The sequence below is a fragment of the Bidens hawaiensis genome, unplaced genomic scaffold (genome assembly GCF_021521415.1).
Source record: "Bidens hawaiensis isolate Kalapana, Puna unplaced genomic scaffold, B.hawaiensis_p1.1 tig00008086_1, whole genome shotgun sequence".
Classification (NCBI taxonomy): Eukaryota; Viridiplantae; Streptophyta; class Magnoliopsida; order Asterales; family Asteraceae; genus Bidens; species Bidens hawaiensis.
The window spans coordinates 105,240-129,923 of NW_027491572.1; the positions used below are offsets into that span (position 1 = coordinate 105,240).

At 33.4% G+C, this 24,684-nt stretch overlaps 2 protein-coding genes across 3 annotated transcripts; both read right to left on the reverse strand.

The window, feature by feature from the left end:
- Positions 1-10,938: 10,938 nt before the first annotated feature.
- On the reverse strand, positions 10,939-13,915 carry LOC143636920 (uncharacterized). The gene is made up of 14 exons (XM_077104400.1): positions 13,858-13,915; positions 13,276-13,373; positions 13,062-13,162; positions 12,871-12,949; positions 12,715-12,775; positions 12,586-12,632; positions 12,419-12,511; positions 12,229-12,319; positions 12,107-12,155; positions 11,870-11,986; positions 11,632-11,779; positions 11,450-11,542; positions 11,249-11,360; positions 10,939-11,160 (listed from the first exon to the last, which is right to left on the reverse strand). Exons 1-14 carry the CDS (start codon positions 13,913-13,915, stop codon positions 11,060-11,062), a joined length of 1,248 nt encoding a protein of 415 aa, XP_076960515.1. The 3' UTR covers positions 10,939-11,059.
- Positions 13,916-16,474: 2,559 nt separating this feature from the next.
- LOC143636943 (aminoaldehyde dehydrogenase 2, peroxisomal-like) lies at positions 16,475-20,819 on the reverse strand. 2 transcript variants are annotated; one of them, XM_077104420.1, is made up of 14 exons: positions 20,663-20,819; positions 19,298-19,440; positions 19,129-19,209; positions 18,892-19,040; positions 18,728-18,820; positions 18,507-18,630; positions 18,342-18,407; positions 18,186-18,252; positions 18,024-18,100; positions 17,821-17,934; positions 17,499-17,728; positions 17,347-17,416; positions 16,818-16,915; positions 16,475-16,738 (listed from the first exon to the last, which is right to left on the reverse strand). In XM_077104420.1, exons 1-14 carry the CDS (start codon positions 20,769-20,771, stop codon positions 16,645-16,647), a joined length of 1,515 nt encoding a protein of 504 aa, XP_076960535.1. In that variant the 5' UTR covers positions 20,772-20,819; the 3' UTR covers positions 16,475-16,644. The 2 variants fall into 2 exon arrangements, with proteins under 2 accessions (XP_076960535.1, XP_076960534.1); XM_077104419.1 differs by having other exon boundaries at positions 16,476-16,738; positions 16,818-16,924; positions 17,356-17,416.
- Between the last annotated feature and the right edge of the window lie 3,865 nt (positions 20,820-24,684).

Sequence of the window (24,684 nt, forward strand, 5' to 3'; positions counted from 1 at the left end):
GTAGGTAGTCTTGGAAGGGTTTAAAATAAAATACATGACAAATAAAGTAAATAAATAAAGTTTAGGATTTAAAATGTAAATATTTGAGAAATTAAAGAAACGAGTTTTGTAAAATAAGTTTACTCGAAACCGGGTCTCGGTATTCTATTCATTAGTTTTTTTCTTTTTTTACTCAACCTATGTTAAGTAATAATGTAGGTTAAAATGCGATATTGCAAAACCCTTGGTTATAAGAATACCCAAAACGAGGTTTAAACGAGTGTTCGGGTTTGTCGGTTCGAGACTTGATAATTGACCAAGCTCACAGTTAACTTCCCAAGATAATAAATGTTATGAGATAACTCAATAAAATCAAAATAGACTTAACCAAGTATGTAGTTCTATTGTGAAGAACCTTAACGTTCGTTAAGCGAGTATACGACCTTATCTGTTCGAACTTGTTATAAGATCAAGTTGGTTACCGACATGCCAAGTATGTTTAGAAACTAACTAAAATTGATTTAAAATATAATCTTGAAGAAAAATATGAGTTTTGGTGGCTAAAAACACACTTGTGTGTCTTAAGCGAGTGAACTCGGTTTAGTTCGGTTTTTGGTTCGGTCCTTGACTTGGAATAAGACCGAGGATGGTTACCACATACCCAATTACCATGGAACTTGTAAAATAACTTATAAATAATAATACTCAAGTTTTACATTCAAAAAGTTAACAATAAAGCTTTTAAACAAAAGTTCGGTTTTTGGTTCGGTCCTTGATTCGGAATAAGACCGAGGATGGTTACCACATACCCAATTACCATGGAACTTGTAAAATAACTTATAAATAATAATACTCAAGTTTTACATTTAAAAAGTTAACAATAATGCTTTTAAACAAAAGTTCGGTTTTTGGTTCGGTTCTCAACTCGGGATGAAACAGAGTTTAGTCACCGCATACCCAGTACCATGGAACTTGACAAATATGAACAATAAACTAAAATATGTAAAAGTTAAGCAAGTATAACAAGTTATATGGTTAGATTTGTTAAATATATAAACAAGGACTACAAAGTCCTCCATGTAACCTTGCCTTACTAGCCTGACATTTCAACCGGCCGAGACCGGAGAAATGAAAGATCAAAGGTAAACAAGGAGTGTATATTATATATATGTTGTAACATTAAGCTTTAAGTATTGAGAAGTTAGTTAAAATGAAAGATTATCTTATGAAGAACAACTTTAGAATTCAAGAATTTGAGAGAGAAATGAAGAAATGAGCAAGCACAAATGAAGAAGATGGATGTGTATATATAGGGTAAGTTGAATGGGTCTTTCATAAAGGGTGTTTCATGAAAATGGGTTGGTTATAGACCCAAGAAGCACAAACTACAAATGGGTCCTTCAAGTCTCCATTTTGGTAGTTTTAGTCCCTCGAGTTTGTTTTGAGCGTTTTCGGAGAATTTTAAGAACCGAAAAGGGTATTTTTTTTTACCCAACAACTATAAAACAAATATTTAACATACAATTCATCATTTTAATAATATCGAAAGGTTCGGGATACAAAACGGGTCAGGTTTACATTAAGAATACAAATATAAAATAACCCGAAATTGATAAATGTCACATGTAAATATATAAAAAGTAGCAAAACGTAAGTAAAGTGGTAAAATAACGAAACCAATGAGCAAATAAGTGTCAAGCGAACCATTGCCAAGCGAATCGGGCGCCGGTTACAACAAAACGGTCGTATGATCATACTATAATGAGAACATGGTGGACCTCTCCGAATGCGCAAATTAAACAAGTAGTCAAATAGCAATTAAGTCTAGCAATTCACACACAATACAACGTTTGCTAATGATCAAGATATATCTAATACGAAATACTTTAAGTATATATACGCCCCCAAAACGTTTGAAAATAGGTGAAAATGGGGGAATGACAAAACTCACATTAAAGATTAAGCGAGTTAATAAAATATCAAGAATAAATAAGAGGTCTTCCGATTAACGCGTCAAACGAGAATATCCAACAAAACCTGAAACTTAGTAGTATGAAAGTATAAGTAAAAAAGAACCTAACGCCGTTGGAATCAATCCAAACGGATGTGTATAACTCGAGTTATGCCGGTTTTAATGTTTAACGAGTCGAGTCTGACCAGAATCTGAACTTCGAGTCGGGAGTCGGGTTTTGGTCAGAACTATTAAAATTTAATTACGAGAAGAAAAGTCTTCTGGACCGAACGTTGAATCCAACCAGAAGCATGAGAAAACGAGAAGTCAAACAGATTGACTATTTTGCCCTTTTATCGGGTTTTAAAGCAATTGACCAGTCAATACCCTTCAATCTCATAAATTGATTGAAGGTTATCGACCAGAGAATGTTTATGAATGAAAACTCCGTTTACAACTTACCGGGAATGTGAACAAACAACGAGATATAACAAGTCAAAGGTCCTTAGTCTTGCAATGTCAACCGTTTAAATGAACGGTTCTTCAACAAAACACCAAAAACCGAAGAGAATTGAGATGAGCAGCAGGTATGACGGCTGGACGATGATGATTAGGGTTGGTGTAAAGTTTTGTGACAGGGTTTTATGATTAGTTTATATAAGAAAAGCTAAACCGAACCAATTATGGATGTTTTGGCCCGTTTAAGCAATAATCTACGTTTAAAGGAAAGAATCACACAATATATCATAAAGATCTGATCTTGGTGAATAAGAAACGAGGTATAACACGTAATTCAGTTATATAAAGTTGTCTTGGCCCTTAATTCTTGCGATTCATGCCGAAAATAACCGATTTTATGCCAAAACGAGCTAATAAACGAAAAACGAACTCAGATTCTGCGTGAACTGACTGTGCAGCAACACCATAGCGCTTTGTGGCTAGCTTCTGGACCACCACCGCATGGCGGTCCGGCGTCCAGGTGGGTCAAGTTTCAGCCGTTGACAACTTTAGTCTCTAATGTTTGTATTTTGGCCATTTTATGAACATTTTAAGATACAATTAGAATTTAAACAATGACTAAACATGAAGGGCTTGATGTGAATATATAGAAATTAGATAACTCATAGGTTTTTATTAAATATTAGGATCCGAAAGAGGTTCATACAATGATAAAACGAAATAGTCGAATACGATAAAAAAAAACCCGAAATGTTACAATTTTACAATATCACTTTCAGGGTTCAAATTCATTGATAAAATCTGAGATATTCAATTCAATATCAGCATCATCAATTTTGTCGATATGATTCACTTCCTTTTCCTTTCCTCTCAGAGATGTTTGATATAATTCACATAGATGTGAAGGTGTTCGACAAGTCTTTGCCCAATGATTAGTACTTCCAAATCTGAAACATGAGCCTCCATCATTCTGGGATGTACCAGCATCATTTTTAAACTTGTTTTGCTGGTTAGCGTGGTAATTATTAGCTTTTTGGCCACGACCGCGACCGTGTCCACGTCCACGGTTATTATTCCATTTAAATGAGTGGTTGCGACCACTAAATGGGTTTTATTGAAATAGTTTCGGCCACGCCCCCGGCCTCGCCCATGGCCTTGTTCCCATTTACGTCCAGAATTCTTATGATCATTATTATAAGCAATATTTGCTTCTGGTATGGCTAATGATCCTGTGGGACGAGCTTGATGGTTTTTCATTAATAGCTCATTATTTTGCTCTGCTATGATGAGATTTGTATTCAGATCAGAGTATGTTTGAAAATTATGCAACTGTAATTGTTGTTGCAAAATTATGTTTGATGCATGAAAAGTAGAGTAAGTTTTTTCTAACTTATCTGCCTCGGACATAATTTGTCCACAATATTCAAGCCTTGAACATATATTTAATAGAGCAGATGTGTAATCATTCACTTTTTTAAAATCTTGGAAACTTAGACTGTTCCATTCGTCTCTAGCAGCAGGGAGTAATGAATCCCTTTGATGATCAAATCTGCTTTTTAATTCTTTCCATAAAACACTTGGATTATCATGATTAAAATACTCCAACTGAAGTTATCAATGTGTTTATGAATAAAGACATCGGCTTTTGCTCTATTGTGGTCATCCAATGTGTTGTTTTCATTAATTGCTTCTAGCACACCCATTTGATTTGAGGTGTCTTTTGATATTTGCTGTCCATGGCATATAATTATCTCTAGAACTTTCGAGAGCCAAAAATTCAAGCTTTGCAATATTCGTCATTTTATTACTAAACACAAATTAGATATATATTAGGATTACATACTTATTAAAATTGAAAGAAGATACAAAGGTAGGGCAATAAGTAGATAAAGGAAAAAGAAAAAAATCAAACTTCTTAGGTAGGAGATTACAAATTAAGAACAATAAGATTATCATCATTATGGTGGCTAACATCAAAACTGGGTGAAGCATCTTTCAAAAATATTATCTTGAGTATTCCTAAGAAGAATAGTTTTGTATTTGTGAAAAAATTGAGATTGATAATTGGTTATTTGTAATGAAAAATTTATAACCGTTTTATAACGGCTATATGACCGTTTCATCAACGGTTATACACATACATACATACATATATATACATATATTATTTTGTAAGTAATAGAATAAATGAGATATAACTAATAATCTATTAAATAAGATGTAAAATTAGTATGCAGAATAATGAATTTGTTTAAGGTACATAAAGAATCATTAGTACATGAATAAAATTTAGTGTGCATAATAAAAGTTACAGAGATAGTAAGTAAAGGTTAGAGAGTTATTAGTACATGAATAAGATGTCTTTTATATTTGTTTTGTTTTATCATTATAGTTATCTTTTTTAATCATTATTAATGATATGCTTACTTTGTTTATGATTGACGTCTTCTTACTTGGTTGATCTTCTTGATTAAGCCACAAGCGATTCGTGCTGATAACGTATTATAATATTACTACTAATTATAACAAGATTAGCAATTATTCCTTAAACTTGAAGAGTTGAAGATGACAAAAAACAAGAACATAAGAGATATACATATATATTCAGTAACTCTTTTTTGATTGTGTGTGTATCTTATTGTTACAAATACAAGATATATATACACACTTTACATTCACTATTTGGGGGACATAAGCTAATAATTTGGTTGAAGACTTTTCACCATCCACATGCAAATGTTTCCATCCATTCATATGGATGTTTTACCCACACGTTAAAACAAAAACATATTTTTCTTAAATTGGAGTTACTCTAAGAGCATTCACATCTCAAAGGAGTTTCTGGTGTAGTTTCTCAACAATTTCATTAATAAACTACATATGAATCAGTCAGTACTTTTAAGTGTGTTTGGTTAATTAAAATGAAGCATTTGAATCGGTCAGAAAACCTACACCCCCGCCCATTATGCCAAAGTGCCACTCACGCACCATCTACTTGACCCACCACCACCTTATTAATTTGATGGATGATGAGTTATAGTTTTTATATATAAAAAGTTACTGTAACATTTAAAAAAAAAAAGGGATTACGCTAAAGAAATAGTACATGGGAATATGATGTGTTTTTAGAAGATTTTTTTTTAATGTTTTAAAGGAGGAGGAAGGCATGATGGATGAGTTGTGAGGGAGCTTAACATCGAAAATTTAAATAATTATAAACAACTAAGAAATCAATGATTTTCCTCCTAAGCTTCTTGCTTAGTTGGAAATCTGGAATGTTTCTTTAATAAAATTTGCTTTGCAGTTAAACGCAAAGGTATTCAAGGGCCGCACGGTTGACCCTCGAGTGCAAAAGCAAAATGAAGCTTGACAAAAAAAAGTGTAGTTAACAGTGTAACGTTACTGTATGACTTGTTACTGCATGATCTTTAGTGAGATGATGAAAAACAATGAGACCAAAGTCAAAGTCAAAAATTTTAAATACCCTTTCAGTTTTTGTGGGCCAAGTGTATAGAATAAACCAAAGAGAGAATCACATTAAGGTGATAAAAAGAATAGTGATTTGGATTTAGAGAGAATCATTTACGAGATTTTGTTGTGTGTAAATAAAGTGACAGGGGATATGACACAGTTTTCAGACTCATTATTATTATTATTATTATTATTATTATTATTATTATTATTATTATTATTTAAATCAGATCTTCTTCATCTGACCCACCAAAATCTTCAAACCTGGAACCTCCCTGCCAATGCCATCATCATTCTATTCAAACTGGAATCAGTATCTTGCAAAATGAACTAATGCAGAATTATGAAGGGGAAACTGGAAAGCTTGTAAATTAATTACCTAAACACCTTTCAGGCTTTGATCCAAAATTTTAAAACTTTAACCAATTTGTATATATCTGTACATGTTACGTTAGTAACGAGTTGGATTTCTAACTAATTTGTCTCTCATCTTGTATTGTCCACACTCACTAACAAATCGCTACGTATTTACTAGAACATACAAAATTATATATCGATACGTTTAGTTTTCATGTTAAGAACGAGGATTTAAAAGACAAATTGGTTGAAAATCTATTTATTGTTAGTGATTTTAGTGTCATCGATGTTATTTTAGAATAACTTAATTATTCGATACCAAAGTGTAAATAGTAGACGCTTGTTCGAGACTATTGTAATTTCATGCATAAATGAAGTCTAAGACAGAATACCTTTATTGTGATTTTAATGGTGTATGCAATGACGAGGATGCTCAGATCACCATTGGGTGTTGGTGCTTTTGTAGGCAAAGTATTTGGGATTGTTGGTACAAAGTGATGGGAAGATGGTAATAATGTAGTCCACCGTATCCAGGTTGTCTGGTGCAGGTGGAGAGCGGCCATGATATAATTATGCGATAGGATGTTCCCTACTATAATAAAAGGAAAATTTATAGGGTTGCAGTTACTCTTGCTATGTTATATGGGACTAACTATTGGGTCGTTAAGAAAATACACGCGTGCAACTTGCAAGATAGAAGTAGAGATGAGGATTTAAGTTGGATGTGTGGGCACATAATGCTAGACCGGATAAGAAATTCGGTTTTTAGGGAACAATTAAGACTGGCTAGTGTATCCGATAAGTTTAGGACGTGAGTTTGAGATGGTTTGAGCATGTGAAGAGGAAGCCGACCATGACGCCGGTTAAAGCAGTGGAACCCTCACTATGGATGCGGGAGTGGAGGCAGACCCAAATTGATCTGTTATAGACTGATTTGACAACATTTGCTAGAAGAACATGATCCATAACAGAATTTTATGAAAACATACAAAGCTAATGTTCCTGTTTTTCCTATGCTACTCCTTCACCATTCTTTTTTGTAATTGGCACCTTTTTGTTTGTGTATGTTATTTGTTTTGAAGCTGATGGTCATTATATTTTGTGAAATGACATTCCTTGACATCAGTGTACAAATACATAGCGTGCATACTTTTAACTTTTAAACCTCATGAAAAAGATACGTAAAAAACAAATAAACTAAATTATTCCAAACAAAGATTTACCTAAAATTATAGTTGTTCGAAGTACTTCCTACAACAAGCAGACATTTGAAAAGGTGGTCGTTTTTAATTTGAGTGACAGTGGATTCCAAGGACTGTCTTGTTTATTCGTAAAAGCAATATATCAATAAAGAAGCTATATAAGTTTATTCTTTTTGCTTTAACTAGTTTTTTTTACCGGACGCAATGCGTCAGGGCAGCTGACAAATCGCCAGCGTTGAAATCCGGGCGTCGGTAAAACCCGAGCGTTACTACGGTGGGTCGATGTGAATTTGGTCAGTATCCGCTATGTTCATTACGGTATACACACCATTGGTAAAGTTTGAGCGTTAAAACCCAAAAAATCAATTCGTCAAATTAACGTATAAAAAAACAAAATATTTAAAACGATGTTTATTTGGTCGGCAAACCCGCACGGTTCCCAACTGTTGCCGGTTCGGGGTATTGAGGTTGTAACTCGACATGAATTTAGTCGGTTTTGATTACATGTGAAATGCTACCGGAGTTTAAAACGAAAAAAAAAATTATAAAAATTGAGGTGGACCAACGACCAATTTGGGGGGGGGGGGGTAAACTTGCGCTTTGGTAAAACCCGAGCGTTGTCGATCACGGGCGTTGAGACGGAGACTCTGCGTGAATTTGGTCGGTTTCCGTTAGATTTGTTATGCTACCAGAACTAAACAAAACATGACGTTTTGTCAGTTTCTTTTACGTTCATTATAATAATCGAACTAAAAATAAAAACAAAAAACAAAAAAATTGCGGACCAATGTATTGCTATGGCCTAATAGGACAATTGCAACATCAAAGTTGTTAATTCTAGAATAATTAAAAATTAATGGAGGAATATAAAAAAATAATAATAAGGATTAAAGATACGATGGCGGTGGTGGGGTCACAACCCAAGAAGATACACGCTGGATATTGGAGATCGTACACCTGATCCACCAAATCAAATCCCCGAACGGTGAGATATACGGAAATTATTATTATTATTATTATTATTATTATTATTATTATTATTATTAGGGGAATTAGATGCGAAACCATCAAAACTACGTAGTTTTAAATACAAATTTATTAAAAAATCACTTTAATCTTTGTATTCTCGTTCCATATCCACTAATTTAGGATAACTTGATAAATCCCTAATTTACCGGTTCTTTGGTCATGCCTCACAATTCATATTATTCAATTGCAATCACAATTGGTCTTCAATTTCCCTGGTTACAAATTCATCTCTGATTTGATTAAAATTCATGTCCAAACCTGCAATCAATTTTCTTGTAATTGGTGTTTGTGGGTGGTTTTGCCTTTTTTTTGGGCTGTGTTTATAGAAATTTTCTTGTCACAAAAAAAAAAAACCTGCAATCAATTGTCAGGTTTACAACATCGTTCTTCACATTACCTTGTTAATTTCAATTGTTTACTACCACATGTGATTTTGGTTTGGTACATTAAAGTAATGAAACACTTGATATAAAACTAATGGTGTGTACTGTTGTCCACATGTAATTTCATGAAGAATTCGACACAATATTATAATCAAAGAATTGATATCAAACTAATTAAAATGTTAATGGCTATCCTTTGATTTATTTATGAAGAATAGATTCGGTGCACTAAACTTTCGTATCAACAGAATTATAACTACATGAGGATCGAAGATTAAAACCTTGTGTATGTATCACAACAATTTTGTTGGACATAAAAATAGGTATAAAATTAAGATTCAATTGGTTTTTATTCAAAATTACATAGTTTTGATGGTTTCGCATCTAAGGTCAGGTGCTTAACAGCCCCATATTCACTTTTCCCTTAATATTATGATTATGAATACCCAAGTTCAATTCTCACTTACAACATTTTGGAAGAGACATGGGTGGCTCAATAAAGGAAGACTTGGGATCTTTGTGATTTCCAGTTCGATCCTGAGAGCATCCGGCTTTACCACCAATGGGCCTTTGGGCGGCTGGGTTTTTCCCCGGAACTGAAGATAACTTGGAGGCGCTTAAGGGCTCCGTACGGCTGGGTTGGGCCAGCTGGCGGTAGCCTTTAGCCATTGGGTCACCCCATACGAAGTACCTTGACATTCTATGTTTGTTGGTCATTCAAAAAAAAATTATTATTATATTTTTATTAATTCATGTTTTTTTTAACGGTCAACAAACATTGAATGCATGGATACTCTGTACGGGGTGACCCAATTTCAAAAGGACACTGTCGGCTGATCTAACTCTGCCATACGGAGCTATTAAACTCATCCAAGTTATCTCCAGTTCCAGGGAAAACCCACCTGCTCGAAAGCCCACTGGTGATAAAACTCGGACGCCATCAGGATCGAACTGTAGATCACAAAGATCTCAGTCTTCCTTCATTTAACCACCCATGTCCCTCACAAAATATTGAAAGTAAGAATTAAGCTTGAGTCTTTATTGAAAATCCCATGCTTCCTACCATAACACCATATTAAAAAGTTCAATTCAATTTGGTTATAGATGTTTAATAAAAAATAAAAAACAATAGATGTTTATAATTGCATTTGCAAGACGGACTCAAGGGATGGGCGGAAGGTATTGTGGACTGAGGCCCAATGTATAAAACTATAAAAAAAAACACATACTCATTTGTGTTTTATATGTTATTCCTTTTTTGTTATATTCCTTGTACTAAATTCACATAACTTTATAAATTGTTGATATGAACTTTTAAATTTAGAATCCTTCCCGGACCTTACTTTGCGAGCGAGAGTATCCTGGATATGATTAATGAAATTGAACTAAAAGTTGAGTTTCTATGATGCTGAAATATATGTGTTGGTAAGGTAACTTAGGATAAGAACACGAAAAGAACTTATACTAGTAGGTTTATTCACATGTATACAATAACAATAATAAATAACTGTAATATTTTAATTACTAAAAAAACAGAAACTTCAGTAAATACATTTGTTGGTAGAGCCTAAGTATCTCGTATGATGTATGGGACTAAGGGGCTAAAAGGTTAGTGGGCCATAAGTTTGCTGGTTGGACATAATGTGAAATGGTTGCATTAAAGAAATGTAGTTGGCCATAAGTGAAAGTAGTTGGCTAACCGTTAAATGTATCTACCAAGTTAAGGTTAGATATCACTAATTCACTATCACTACCACTATCACAACCAAAGGTTATTGTAATCAGTTTTGAGTTATAAGTCGGTTTTATTACATATATTGTTCATCAATTACCGTTTATCAATCATGATTATAATCAGTGATTATTCAACACACATTGATGAATAAATGTTTCATATTTATTCTAAAAAAATTAGTGGTTTTTAACTAAATGCAACGTTGTATATATGCAATTTGGAACTCCATGTATTTAGGTTCATATTCAAGAAGATATAAACCAAGATGACATACTACAAACATTAATACATATCGGTTTTATTATCATCCCTGGATTATAAAAAAAGTTAAAAAAAACATAAATCAATATCCAAACAAATATGCAAGATGCAATATTTATTAAATAATACATATGCCCCTTATAAAATATCACAAACAAAAGAATAAAAACTTCAAACTAACTTTATTATATCATTACAGCTGGGATCAAGAAGCCGAAGAAATGGTGACAATTTACAAGATAATTTCTTGTTGAACACTAACATTAAGAGTCTTGTTGGGAAGAACAATGCAATTGATTACCACTACTTCATCTTCAACATTTACAGCTTCGCCTGGATCATAGTACACAATGAGTTTCTTATTAATCAGATTAATGCAAGTTGACGTAAACGTTGACTATTTTGATTCTTTCGGTCTTACCAAGAATAGTCACTCCAAGCTTTGCTTTTTGATCTCCTTCAGCCTGGACGCGTGACCACCGCCCAATTGAACATTTCCAGCCAACAATCGAATGAATCACAACTGCATTTTCCTGAAATCACATGATAATAAATAATAATATTGTCATTAAGCTACACATGTAATCCACCATTGCTCAACTGTAACTGTACATTTCTATACCTTGATTTCAACGTCATCAAGAATGATACAGTTAATCAACCGCACACCAGCTCCTATACGCGCATTTGCTGATATCGAAACATTTGGACCAATCTATGCATTTTAAAAATCAATATAACCACAATTTCATCATATTAAAAAGATTTCAATGTGTTTGAATTCAACTTAAAATGAGCACTTACCTTTGCAGTTGGATGAACTTTTGCAGACGGGTGAATATAAACGTCACCAATTATGGTGGCACTTTTTGTACCGTCTCCTTCGGTCAAAAGATGAGGCGAGGTGTACCGAAATAGGGAAAGATACAAACCAGAACATTTTAATGACATTCTGCATAAATGTGCAAAAAAAATAAAAATAAAGCATATTTATAATAAAAGATTTTAAACGAATGCCTAATGGTTTATGAGGGATGCTTACCCAGGTGTTTTTATTTGTTCCCAAAAATCTAAAGTTTCATATGTGTATAACTGTTTCTTTCCTGCAAGCGGTGATAATATATCTTGATCTAATCTTACAAATTCTGCAGGAAGGCTCCTGTCAGATGCAAACTATTGTTATCATTTTCAGAAGCGTATTGTTTTATTTACCATAATGTATATCATCAAAATAGAAAAATAAGGAAATTTAACTGTTTAAGTTCCACTACATTATTACCTTGTTGCTGACTGTAAGGCTTCAAAGCTGGATTGACGTCTTAGATTAGCTGCAATGGAATGAAAATATATTACAACTATTATATAAATTGTATATAAAAAGATTATAGGATTATGAGTAACCTCGGTCTTTTCGCTGTGTGGAAACACCCTGAATAGCAGTGAAAATCTCTGGTGTAAATACATAAACACCACAATTTATTCTGTCACTAACCTGCAAATCAGATAATATTTTAGACAAACGAAACTTAACTTGTTTAACAAACCAAGTGGTTGACTTTGACTTTGTGTTTGAGTTTAATCAAGCACATACAAAGGTTTCAGGTTTCTCTGTATAATGCAGTAATTCATTGGTGTTAGCATCAGCTACCAGTTCCCCAAATTGGTCTGCTGATTCAGGAGAAACCTACACAAGAATGAAAAAATAAAATAAATAACTACCAATGTTGACTATTATTATTATTTGTACACTATACCAACCTTTATTACAAGGATAGTCCCCATCCCACCATATCTTTTATGAGCCTCTGTAAAAAAACTTAAGTGTTAGAATATTCAATTGTCATCGGCATTTACATCCAGGATAACTTATAAAATGAGTCTAGTTACCTAGCATTTGCGGTAATGGGAAACTGCAGCAAACATCACAGTTCAGCAAGAAGATGTGTGACTGCCAGCAAAAAAGCACGGTACCACATTAACAATATGTTTTCTTTTTTTCCTTTTAATGAAGACAATCAAGAATGAAAAAGCGAAGGTTAATACCGGATTATCTTCCATGATCAGATCTCTGAAATTGTAAAGTCCACCAGCAGATCCATGTGGTTTGTCCTCTTTCAAGTATCTATTTAAAATTACACAAAGCAAAACATAATAACAAGATGAAAATATTTGTTAAAATTCGACACCATACAAGAAAGGCATATGTTTTAAGAAGAAAAAGATTCAGATGTTACCTGACAGGGACTTTGAGCTCATTCGATATGGCGGACACATATAACGCAAACTCACGCTCCTCGTAGAAACCAACAAGATAGATCTGAACTAGGTTTGGTATCTGTAACAGAACCAATTATGCATATGTGACACGTTAAATTTTATTATCAGAAATCAAATTCACAATACGTCAATAACTAACTTATGGTTGGTTAGTGCATAGAGCATGCATACCCTTTTACAGGCAGAGATCGGATGATGAACCATTGGTTGTCCTGCCAGTGGGAAAAGTGGCTTTGGAATATTGAGTGATAATGGCCTGAATCGAGTACCTATAAAACAATAAATAAAAAGAAGAATCAAATGAATTGTTGTTAATATTAACAAATCTCTAAGAGTGTTCAGTATTCGAGCCACACTCAAAAAACTCAAAATTCTATTCAAATCGAATCGAAATCGAAATTCTGTTTGCAAAAAAATCGATTGCAATTCGGTTCAAATTCGATTTAATAATCGAATATGAATGTATGATTTTAAATTCAATTCGAGCTGCTAATGATTTCAATCATATTTGGGTTACTAATTCAATATCCAACCCAAGCCCAAAGTCCGGGCGAATTCAAATTGATTTAGTTCGAATTCGACTTTAAGGTTGAGAAAATAAAAAATGGAATAATTCAATTAGATTAACTCACTGGTTGAACAAATATCCATTACAACTACAGACACACCTATTTCTCAAATTAACTGCAAATTCAAATCACAACAACATTCCATCCAGTGAAGTGAAATTAGCAATAAGAAACAAAGACAGACCTTTAGTGGGACCACCAACCATGATGACAGCAACAGCTCTTTCATCCGTGCTCCCCATTCGATAGTCCAGAATTTGAATCAGAGTCGGAAGTGGACTTTTACTGGATCTGAATTGCGAGATCTAGGAGTGGATCAAGTGTTTGAGGGAGAATTGAATTTGAAGTGGACCAGTGGATCTGGATAATAATAATAATATATCTGAGGTGAGGTGAGGTGAGGTGACATCATCAAATCATTGCCAAAGCTCTTGGTAAATACAAGCTATGCAGTCAACACGGTAAAAAATAGGCTGACAGTCAAGGTCCGCTATTTGAGATACAGGTTATCATAATAGGATAGCGGTGAGAAAGCGGTAATCTTAATATCATACATAATGTGTGTGTATATATATAAATAGTAATATCAAAAGTAAAAAACACAAATGTATCAATAATTGAAATACGATTCAATCATAAACAATGAAATCTTTCTTCGATTTCACATCAACCAAAGAATCGTTGGCAGACGAAAGAGCGAGAGAAAGACTTTTCTAGGTTTTGGGTAAAAAAACTTGTTATAAACAAATAAAAGATCAAATTTGAAGTTTGAGCTATCTTGGCCTTTTCTTAATTTAGCCTAAATATATCAATCTTGAAAATCGGTACTATGATCGCTATCTAGAAATAAAAAATCGGTCAAATAGCGGCCAATAGCGGTTCCGCTATTTTGGACTGCTATTGGCACCGCTATTTAGCAAAGGTCCGCTAACTGTTATCCCACTGCCATTGACTAGATAGAATACATGGCACACCCGGGAATTTTGGGAATTTTTTCTTACTTTATTCACTTTGCCAATGACACAAGGTGATGATTAAAACTTAGATTTTAAGCCCTTAATTTCAAACTTTGATTCAATGGGGTACACAGTTACACACAATGGTGGTTTCCTTCTTTAATGATGTTCTTAAGTGAATAAGACATTGAGCATAAGAATCATACATCTTGTCTCAAAAGTCTTACCCATATATCGAGTTGGTCCAAAAAGAAAAAAAAAAGATCTTTACTCTTTCACCTTCTTTTAGTGGCAAGTTTGTATACTTGACTACTAAATCATTTCGTTTTTATACTTTTACTTGACAAGAAATAGTTTGATATAAAGGGGTATATTTAGTCGATTCCTTGTGTAAATCATGTAATGTGTGAATTGTGTATAGATTATATCTAACAATGAGATGTATGTTGTTAAATTAGAGGTGAGCTCAAGCTTGACTCATTTAGTTTAAGATGACTCGTTCAAGCTCGGTAGTTTTTCAAGTTTGAGATTGGCTCGCTTATTATTAATTATTTTATTAAATATTAAATGTTCTAATACATTTATGGTTGCATACATGTATATATTTATAATTATAGCTTTTTTATTTAATATAGTATATATTATAGTAAGTTTATGTAAAAATATATGCATTAAATAAAATTATATAATAACAGGCTCAGTTGTATGCTCAAGTCGTTTAAGCTCCGCTCGATTCTAGGTTTTAGCGAGTAAATTTTGAATAATTTATGACTGACTTAACCTGTTGATACTCGTAAGTTAAATAAATGGAATTTTTACCAAACACATGTCACAAGCATAGGATCCTACATGTGAGGGTACCACACTTATGTGTGATCTTAACATAAGTTCTTGTTTGGGTCAACAACAAAATCATTGAGTCATTAGGTGAAGCAAACCATACCATAATTGTGGTGGGTGTTACAAGCAACTCATTTCCATTTGGGAGTGCGACAAAACTCATCTCATACGGCTTTAGGGGTGTTTGTAACATCTTAGACGTATATCCATGATTCCATCGGCTGTGGAAATGATATATATTGGTTGAATAGAGTGCATACAAGACATGGCATAATCGTATCATATCATGCCAGTACTCCATAGTTATATTTAAGAACAAAACTGTGAGCCAATAGGGAAAAGGATACTTGAGGGTCTTATGATATTGGTTTAGGTATTGTCAACTAAGAGACTTTTCAATTGAACCTGAACCCTTCGCTAGAGGTTATTTATCTTCCCTCTCTATATTTCATTTTTATTGGTTTAAATATTGGTGTGGAACTTATCTAAAAACCAATGTACAATAGGGCATTTGTTAGGAGTTACAAGATTTAATATTAATTGTAAGATATTGGCAATTTGTTAGCACGTAAGATATTGGAACGTGGTTTCATCAGAGCGAGTATATATTCATGGTGTGACAAGTCTTATTTGTGAAAAGGTAGGACGATAGTATAAAGTTACAAATTGACTACAAACAATTGAATCACACCCCTGCCACACATTCGTAATTTGTTCGACAAGCTTTTTGAGGCGTAACTCTTTTACCAACAAAGACTTGAGGTTGTGACTTCACTACTTATAGAGTAAAATGTTTCGAGAATTGTCGTTACGTGGAAAAAAATATTGTTTTTTTTCTTTTTATTTAAAAAAGTTTCCAAACAATTAAAAAGAGCAAACCCATACAATCATGACGATTTGTGTAGTCTACCTCATTATTAAACAATGTTATGCATTTAATAGTTATAGTTGATTATTATAAAACTCATAAGTCAGGTTATGACTAAATTTACTACTTTAGCAACTTTGTCAACTGCAATTGATTGTGGTTGAACCAAGCATAAACTTTGGTTCAAGAATTCAACCCATGATTAAGCATTTCTCACTGGACTATTTCTAAGTCTTATTTCTTATTAAATTTGCATTTAGGGAGTTTTGAAATACTTAACCAATACAAGAAAACACGATGCATTGGCTTAAAGCTTAGAAGCAGGAGGTGTATACCAGCCCCAAGGCTCCTTAGAGATATATCGCGTCACCTGCTTCACACTCAAGTAATTCTCAAGTCCCCTGAAAACAAACAAAACGAATATATAAAAAATGGTTGTCAAAGCAAACATATCAAATTCTTGTAACAATATAGTATTACCATTCTCCAAGTTCACGACCAAAACCACTACATTTTTTCCCACCCCATGGAGCTTGAGAGAAGCATGGTTGTGAACAGTTGACCCATACAATACCTGCCTCAAATGCCTACACAAAATGAAACAAATGTTCGCCTCAGACACAGAAAATAATCGTACTTTGAGTTGCCATATCATATCTAATATGTTTAACAAGCAGGCCTATTTAACTTGTTTAATTAAACGGGCTGTGTTTGGGTCGACCCATCAATACGTTTATCACTCATTTAACCACTTTATTACAATTTGTTTAACACGTTTATAACTTGAATAAACACCACTTGCAACCCACCAACATGTTTCACTCGTTTGGATAAATGGGTTAAGCAGTCACATTCGGGTAACCAATTTTTAAGTTTATCTACGTTATGTTGATGTTTTTGACACAATTAAATATGTGAGACGTGTTTGAATGATTCAACCTGCCAAACTGACACGAATGTAACCCCTAGCCACTAATCAATTGTAACACGTGTTTTCATCTAATTAAACTTTCAATACCTTTGTTAAGCGATCACACCGCTCCAAATCATTGGATATAACAGCAGAGCCCAATCCATAGCTGTTAAAATAGCATAAGCAACAAAAAAATTTAAGGGAAAAAAAAATAGATAAACTTTTTAGTGAAATAAATTATAACTTACTGGGTGTCATTTGCTAGTTCGATTGCCTCTTGCTCTGTGGAAAATGTTTTAACACACAAAACAGGTCCAAAAACTTCTTCTCTCCAAATTTGCATGGATGTGGTAACATCAGTAATGATGGCTGGCTCGATATAAAACCCTTTCTTCAAATGTTGGGGGCGTTTCCCTCCATGTAAAATAGTAGCACCTTCTCTTTTGGCTGTTTCAACGAACCTCAGCACCTTCTCGTACTGAATTATTAAATAATTTAGAAAACGATCATATTTGTTAAATCCAATTTCCGTTGCAAATGACATGGAAATGCTTTTTCTTTATTATTTACCTGTCCACCACTAACCACAGGCCCAAGCCTACAACCTTCCTCTAATGGATCAGAAATCTTGATGTTCTTAGCCCACTTTACAAGCTTGTCTAAAAACTCTTTGGCAATACTTTCCTGAAATATCAACATAAAAAAAAAATTTATGTATCATAATCATAATCCAAGAAACTATCAGAGCATAAACAGAACAAATAGTATATTACATGCAGTATCAAGCGAGAAGTTGCACTGCATATTTGTCCATTAGTCCAGAAGCAACCAAAAAGTGTCCACTCCACAGCTGTGTATGATGAAACAGAAAGCAAAAATATTATTATGTATACGGCAAAGATAAAGCTTATGATGTATAAAACAATTAAACAAACCATTATCAATGTCAACATCATCAAACACAACTATTGGACTCTTTCCACCAAGCTCAAGTGTAACAGGCTGCCAAACAAACATAGCAAGAGGGTTTAATACATGGATAGCCTCAAACTCCAAATCCATGATGGCTCTTTCATGATTAATAGGAATACCTTAACATTTTGAGCAGCAGCAGTCATGATCTTGCTCCCTGTAGCACTGCTTCCAGTAAATGCAATCTGTTTACAAAACATAGCATTATTTAAATGTCCTTTTGGATTATAAAAGCATGACACATGTTAAACTAAAAAAAAAGTGATGTTCAGTAATTGGCAGACCTTATCAACATCATGGTGAGAAGCCAAAGGAGCACCTGCTTCTGGACCTAATCCAGTCAGAATATTGAGAATACCAGGGGGTAGCCCCACCTCCCTGCATACTTCGCCTAATTCCAGGCATGTGCTGAAATTAAAAGAAAATGAAAAAATATACAAATATCATACAATGAAATAGTGAAACGCAAAAAATAAGAGCAGAAAATGATAGATTCAGGACTTACACAGATGCCAATTCTGATGGCTTAAGTATTGCGGCACAACCAGCAGCCAGTGCAGATGCAACTTTCCATGTAGCCATTAGCAAAGGGTAATTCCTATAAAAACATGCTATTATTTATTACAATAATATACAAATAAAAAATCAATATAGTAGAGATAATAGTACCATGGAGTAATCAGCCCAACAACACCAATAGGTTCCCTAATGACATGGCATTTAAAGGTATCCATTGGAAGATTAATAGGTGCATTTTGTTTAGCATCCAAAGCTTCAGCTAGTTCAGCATTATATTCAAAACATCCAGCAACATCATCCTGAATAACAATATATACATTAGCTGGTTGCCTGGTTGTATGCTTAGTTAAGAAAATATAGCAATATAATTATATGCAATGGATATACCATATCCCATGCTGCTTCATCAAGTGGTTTTCCACAATCAATGGCTTCAAGTTTAGAGAATTCAGCTTTTTTCTCAGTTATCTGCACATGATTGAAAACTTAAGCATTAATAAAAATAAAAAAAAAACAACTGAATCCAAGTTTATGATATCATCCCGCAACTCCTCACCTTTGCAGCAATGGCACGAAGATACTTTGCACGATGAGCTCCAGAAGCTGTTGCCCATTCTTTTCCACCATTGCGTCTAAGAGCTCTACGTGCTGCTTTCACAGCAATATCAACATCCTCAGAGGTAGCTGCCGGAATATCCCCTGCAACCAGTATTTCAACAAGTGCAAGCAATGTAAGTAAATCAAGACATGAACAGATTAAACTGTTAAGAATCAAGAACACCATTCAGGTAGGAGATTGCATAATCAACACATGAGATTAACAATAATATAAATGATCTGAGTAATGCAACCTTCATTTGATCTGAAATAATTCCAAAAAACAGTAAAACACACAACACAACAGGGGTGCAAACGAACTGATTCAAGCCCGTTTAAATTACACAGAGCTCAAGCTCGAGCTTGGCTCGTTTTGATTATTTCTAAAGCTCAATCTCGGTTCATGAGTGATTTTTCAAGCTCAAGCATTGCTCTATCAAGCTTTTCACGAGCCAATCTCGAGTAGCTCGCAAGCAGCTTGGCTTGTTTGCACCCCTACAACACACACACACAAGATGACCGACTTGAAGAGCTAAATAGCTACAACATAAACCTTACAGACACCTCAAACCAATGCTTCTGCATTCTATAAAACAAGAAAATAAAGAAGCATTCGAGCGTGCTTCACAACTAATGACGCAAAATTGATTCTAATGTCATTATCCAACTTCTAGGGCCAAAAGACGCTCCTGATAATCTAATCCACACTTGCTGCAAAAAAAAACTGATTCACTACAACAGATGCTAAATTGCATAAAACAATTATCTGATTTTTCACAACAATCTACCTTCAAAATTCATAAACAAAAGAGTACATTACACAAATTAGCATCGATCCAATCTTGATTGCCTCTACATCAGGGAAATTTGGTTAATGTTATCAGTCCGTTATGAAAGATAACTAACAAATACAGATCTTATACAAATGATCTTCAACTAGAGACCTAATTAGCAACAACTTAACCTAACAAATTCAATCTCTCACATAAAAGACAGTTAATCATCGGTTAGTCACGACTGATGATGCAAAATTGTTTCTAATGTCATCATCTAACTTTTAGGTTCAATATAAGCTCCGGATAGACTTACCGCAAAAAAGCCTATTCACTACAACAGATGTTAGATTACATAAACCGATTATTCGATTTTCACAACAAACTACCTTCAAAATTCATAAACAGAAGAGACGTAATTATCAACAACTTAACCTAACAAACTGAATCCGTTACACAAAAGTCGGTTAATCAGTACACGTGTAACTCAATCAGTGTATAAAATTAGGGCAAAATAACACATAGAAAGAAGTAGTTATATATATATATACCTACGATCTGTTCGGTTGCAGGATTGATGACAGGTATGCGATTCTTCCTAACAGGTTCTCTCCATTCTCCGTCAATGAATAACTGCCGAGACGGTATCGAGATCGCCATAACAGTGTATGCAACTTCGATCGCCGGGATAGCAACGGTGTCGTTTTGATTGATCAAGTGTGTTGCTAATGGAAGCTAGCTGTGTGTGCCGTTTATTTATAAATACCTAATAGAACGTGTGCAAATCGGATTGTGAAATGCAATGTTTTTAACCCGGCTCAGACGTTGACGCGGAAGCCTTACCGGGTCAAAGGTCGGACCGACCTGAAAAGACAGCCCGGTGTTTGACCCGGATTATGTCATAAATAATATATTTATTTTTTATATATAATATATTTAATGTTAATGGATTATATAATGTTTTTTAAATTTTTTTATTTTTAAATTTTTTTTATTTAATGTCAATGGATTATATAATATATTTAATGGATTTTTAAATTTTTTTATTATATAATATATTTATTTATTTTTTAAATTTTAAAAAACTAAACATGTAAAAATGAAGATATGAATGCACTAAAAAGTAAATTTTTATTATACTAAAATGAAAAAACGAACAGGCACATTTCAATTAAACCTTTTAATACACATTTCCAACCTCTCTCTCTCTCTCTCTTCACGACTTCGTCCCTCTCAAAGCCTCAACCCTAAAAATATACACAGCATTTATCTTCTACTTCTCACATCCACTATTGTTTACCACCATTAATAATAATAACAACTTTAGATCGGCAACTATTATATTCACAACATCCTTTTCTTCTATTTTGTTCTCATTTCAAAGATCTGGACATCTTCTGCCGCTATTCTGGTCGATAATTGAGTTTTCGAGACGGAAGATGATATGCAGATTGGATGAAGCCGAGATTTAGGCTTTCAGTTTTGATAATTTTGATATTTTTTTTAATTGAAAACTTGAAAAAATAATTAAGAAAACGTTTTTACCGGTTCACCGGGTCCGGTCCGCCCATCAAAACCGTCCGGGCTGTTAGAAAACGGGTTAACTACTATAGACCGGACCGGTATGCTTTCCGGGTCCCGGTTCAACCGGTCCGACCGGTCCGGTCCGGGTTTCAAAACACTGGTGAAATGTGAATCTTATCTGCTGGATTGTTTTGATTTGATTCCTAAGTTTTTGTAGGCACTCTCTTACACTAATTATTTAATAAGGACCAGCTTTATTTTTTAATTATTGTTTTTTTTAAATAATTTATTGTTTGGATCATCCATATTAATTTTGACGTTTTAGGTATGACTCGCCTAAGAACATCATCAAAGAGGAAACTCACCACTAAAACCCCCTTAAATCAGGTTTCAAACATGAGACCTTAAGGATCCCAAACTTTAACCATCACCACACCACATGCAATTGAGCCAGGAAACCAATTCTCTATATATATACATATCTTTATATTTTAAAAAGTCATATTAGAAAAAAGAAAAAACACTCTTATTTTTTTTTTTAAATCTACCATATCTCATTCCACATCTAATTCTTTGTATTACTTTTTTCTCTATCTACTTCGTATTTTTATATGCCATCATGTAATTAGTTGTATGAATTTAGGAGTGATGAAGAGTGAACCCCCATACCTTTACCTTAAACTATAAGGATGATTATAGGAATGAAAGATGGGATAGAATAGTGTTTTTAGATAATAACGGAATAGATGAGGAAATAGAATGGATGGGGGAATGGAATGAACAAAGGAATGAAATGGATCATTACCATTCTATTGTCATGTTTGGTTACCATTTAAGAATGGACTGATTAATCACTTTATTATTATTATTAATATTTTTATTAGTAATAATAATAAAAATAAAATAAATAATATTAATAATAAATGAATATTCATAATAACTATTTTTAGGACCCTCGTACTGTAACGAGATCGTTAAACCGTATATGCGTTGTGAATGTTAACTCATCAAATTTAAAAATATATATATATTGATAATGTAGTAGTAGTTCTAATATAAAAATAGTTATATTATAATATACAAAACAATAATGATGATTATATAGTAATAACTATAATTGGAAAATAATGATAATAATAATAATATAGTTATAACTTTATAATAGTAACAATGATTGTTGACTTTTTCATTCATTGAAGGAATGAAAAAAAAACACGTGTATCCAAAAGAATGAAAATCCTGAAAATGAAAGGAGTTTCATTTCATGTGGAATGATCTATTCCATTCATACATGATAAGAAAACATGCATTTTTTCATTCCTTTGGAATGACTTATTACATTCAACATTCTATTCCTCCGTAACAAACACTACCTTAAGGTTTTCATGGAGAATTGATTCTTTAATGATGTGAGATAGATGTATTACATATAAGGAAAATGCTAAATGTAAAGTTGAAAAGTCAAGACGGGTATCTTGAAAATAGGTGGTGATCCACAAATATGCAAAATCGGATAGAAGTTTTAGTCAGGACAACAATAGTGAGGACTGAGGAGGCATAGAAACACAGCACGGCAGGCACATAAGATATTGTTTTATTATAGTAGGAATATATGTATTTCTGTGTGTGTAGCAATCTAATTTAATTTGGTTTAACACGTCACTTATACAAAAACAAATTATAAATTACATAAATGTTGTAACCTTTATGTAATACTTGAAGTGCATGTGTTTCAATTAATAATACGACACACATGGTCCTGGCCCATCCATCCATTTGGAAATGGGTAGGCAAGCAACCATACAAACCATTGCCGAACGTACTCATTTAAATTATTTTCATAATCCGTACCATGTTCCATGTTGCTTTATGAGTTTACAGGTTTGAGATGATGTGAATTAAATTCACTATCACAAACGACGTCACATCATGTTATGACACAATGATGGGTTTGTGGCATTCTTATAGAAAATGCATTGACTTTGACATCGAAACACAATACGCATATTGCAAATTGTAATTTGTAAGCACGCAAATAACTCTTCTTAAATGGTATTCATAAATGAGAACTACTTTTGGGATTTTGTATACCACTTGACAATATTTAAGCACAGGAAGCATGCAAGTATACAACTTTTATAATCATTTTATAAAAATCATACTAACGATCCATATGAAAGAAGTTTAGCTTGAAACTAAAAGAACAAAAGCCATAGAAGGTTTAGATTGCTACAAGTCTACAGCATTTGAAGAGAAGTCGTGTTTCCTTTGATGTATGGTAGAAACTCCACTAGAATGTATCCACACCAAACAATGAGCTTGAATTATGGTGCTAGGCAAAACCGGGTTTCAAGATGAAGTCTTTGAAGTACAACCTTCTTCATAAGAGATGACATATAAACATGCAAGTGACACTAAGAACACTTAAAAAACTCCACCAAATATCTTATAAATGAAGGTTTTTGTGAAGCTCGCAATACTTTATTTTTCTCTTCCCTTTCTCCCATTTATCACCAAAACCGAATTATGCGTATATGCAAGGAAATAAATGGTGTTTAGTTATTTCTGTTGCCATGTAACTTATATAATCTTAAATAGACCAATTATAATCAAGATTATGAAGTCTTCAAGATGGATAATAGGGTGATTATGCCACCCATCATGATGATGAATGGTTTTAGAGGAAGTAAAAAAAATCTTGTTTCCCCCTCCATAAACAGGTAACAAGGTAGTTCTTCATGTTTCCAGTCTTGTACATGGTTACTTAAACATTACATATAAATCAAGTCAATAACTATCTATGAAGATTTATTAAAAAAAATTACAATACTTATAAACTAATTCAATAACCATCTAACTTAATTTATTAAAAAATTGCAATTATTTGGATTAAGGGTATAATCATCATTCGGTTATTCCATTCACCACATGATATGTACAACGCTATATTCATACATGGCTTGATAAAAAAAAAGCAATTCCAAAGATGGGAAAAAGTAATTTGGCGATACATTTGTTTTAAAAAGAGGCAAAAGCTAATATAATTAAA

Coding starts and splice junctions, on each gene's coding strand:
- LOC143636920 (XM_077104400.1), bottom strand. CDS start 13,915: ATGGGGAGCACGGATGAAAGAGCTGTTGCTGTCATCATGGTTGGTGGT. Junction 13,163..13,275: donor CGATCTCTGCCTGTAAAAGG/GTATGCATGCTC, acceptor GTTCTGTTACAG/ATACCAAACCTAGTTCAGAT. Junction 11,780..11,869: donor GAACAAATAAAAACACCTGG/GTAAGCATCCCT, acceptor ACATTTATGCAG/AATGTCATTAAAATGTTCTG.
- LOC143636943 (XM_077104420.1), bottom strand. CDS start 20,771: ATGGCGATCTCGATACCGTCTCGGCAGTTATTCATTGACGGAGAATGG. Junction 18,408..18,506: donor CTCACCATGATGTTGATAAG/GTCTGCCAATTA, acceptor TTTTGTAAACAG/ATTGCATTTACTGGAAGCAG. Junction 17,935..18,023: donor CTTCTCGCTTGATACTGCAT/GTAATATACTAT, acceptor TTGATATTTCAG/GAAAGTATTGCCAAAGAGTT.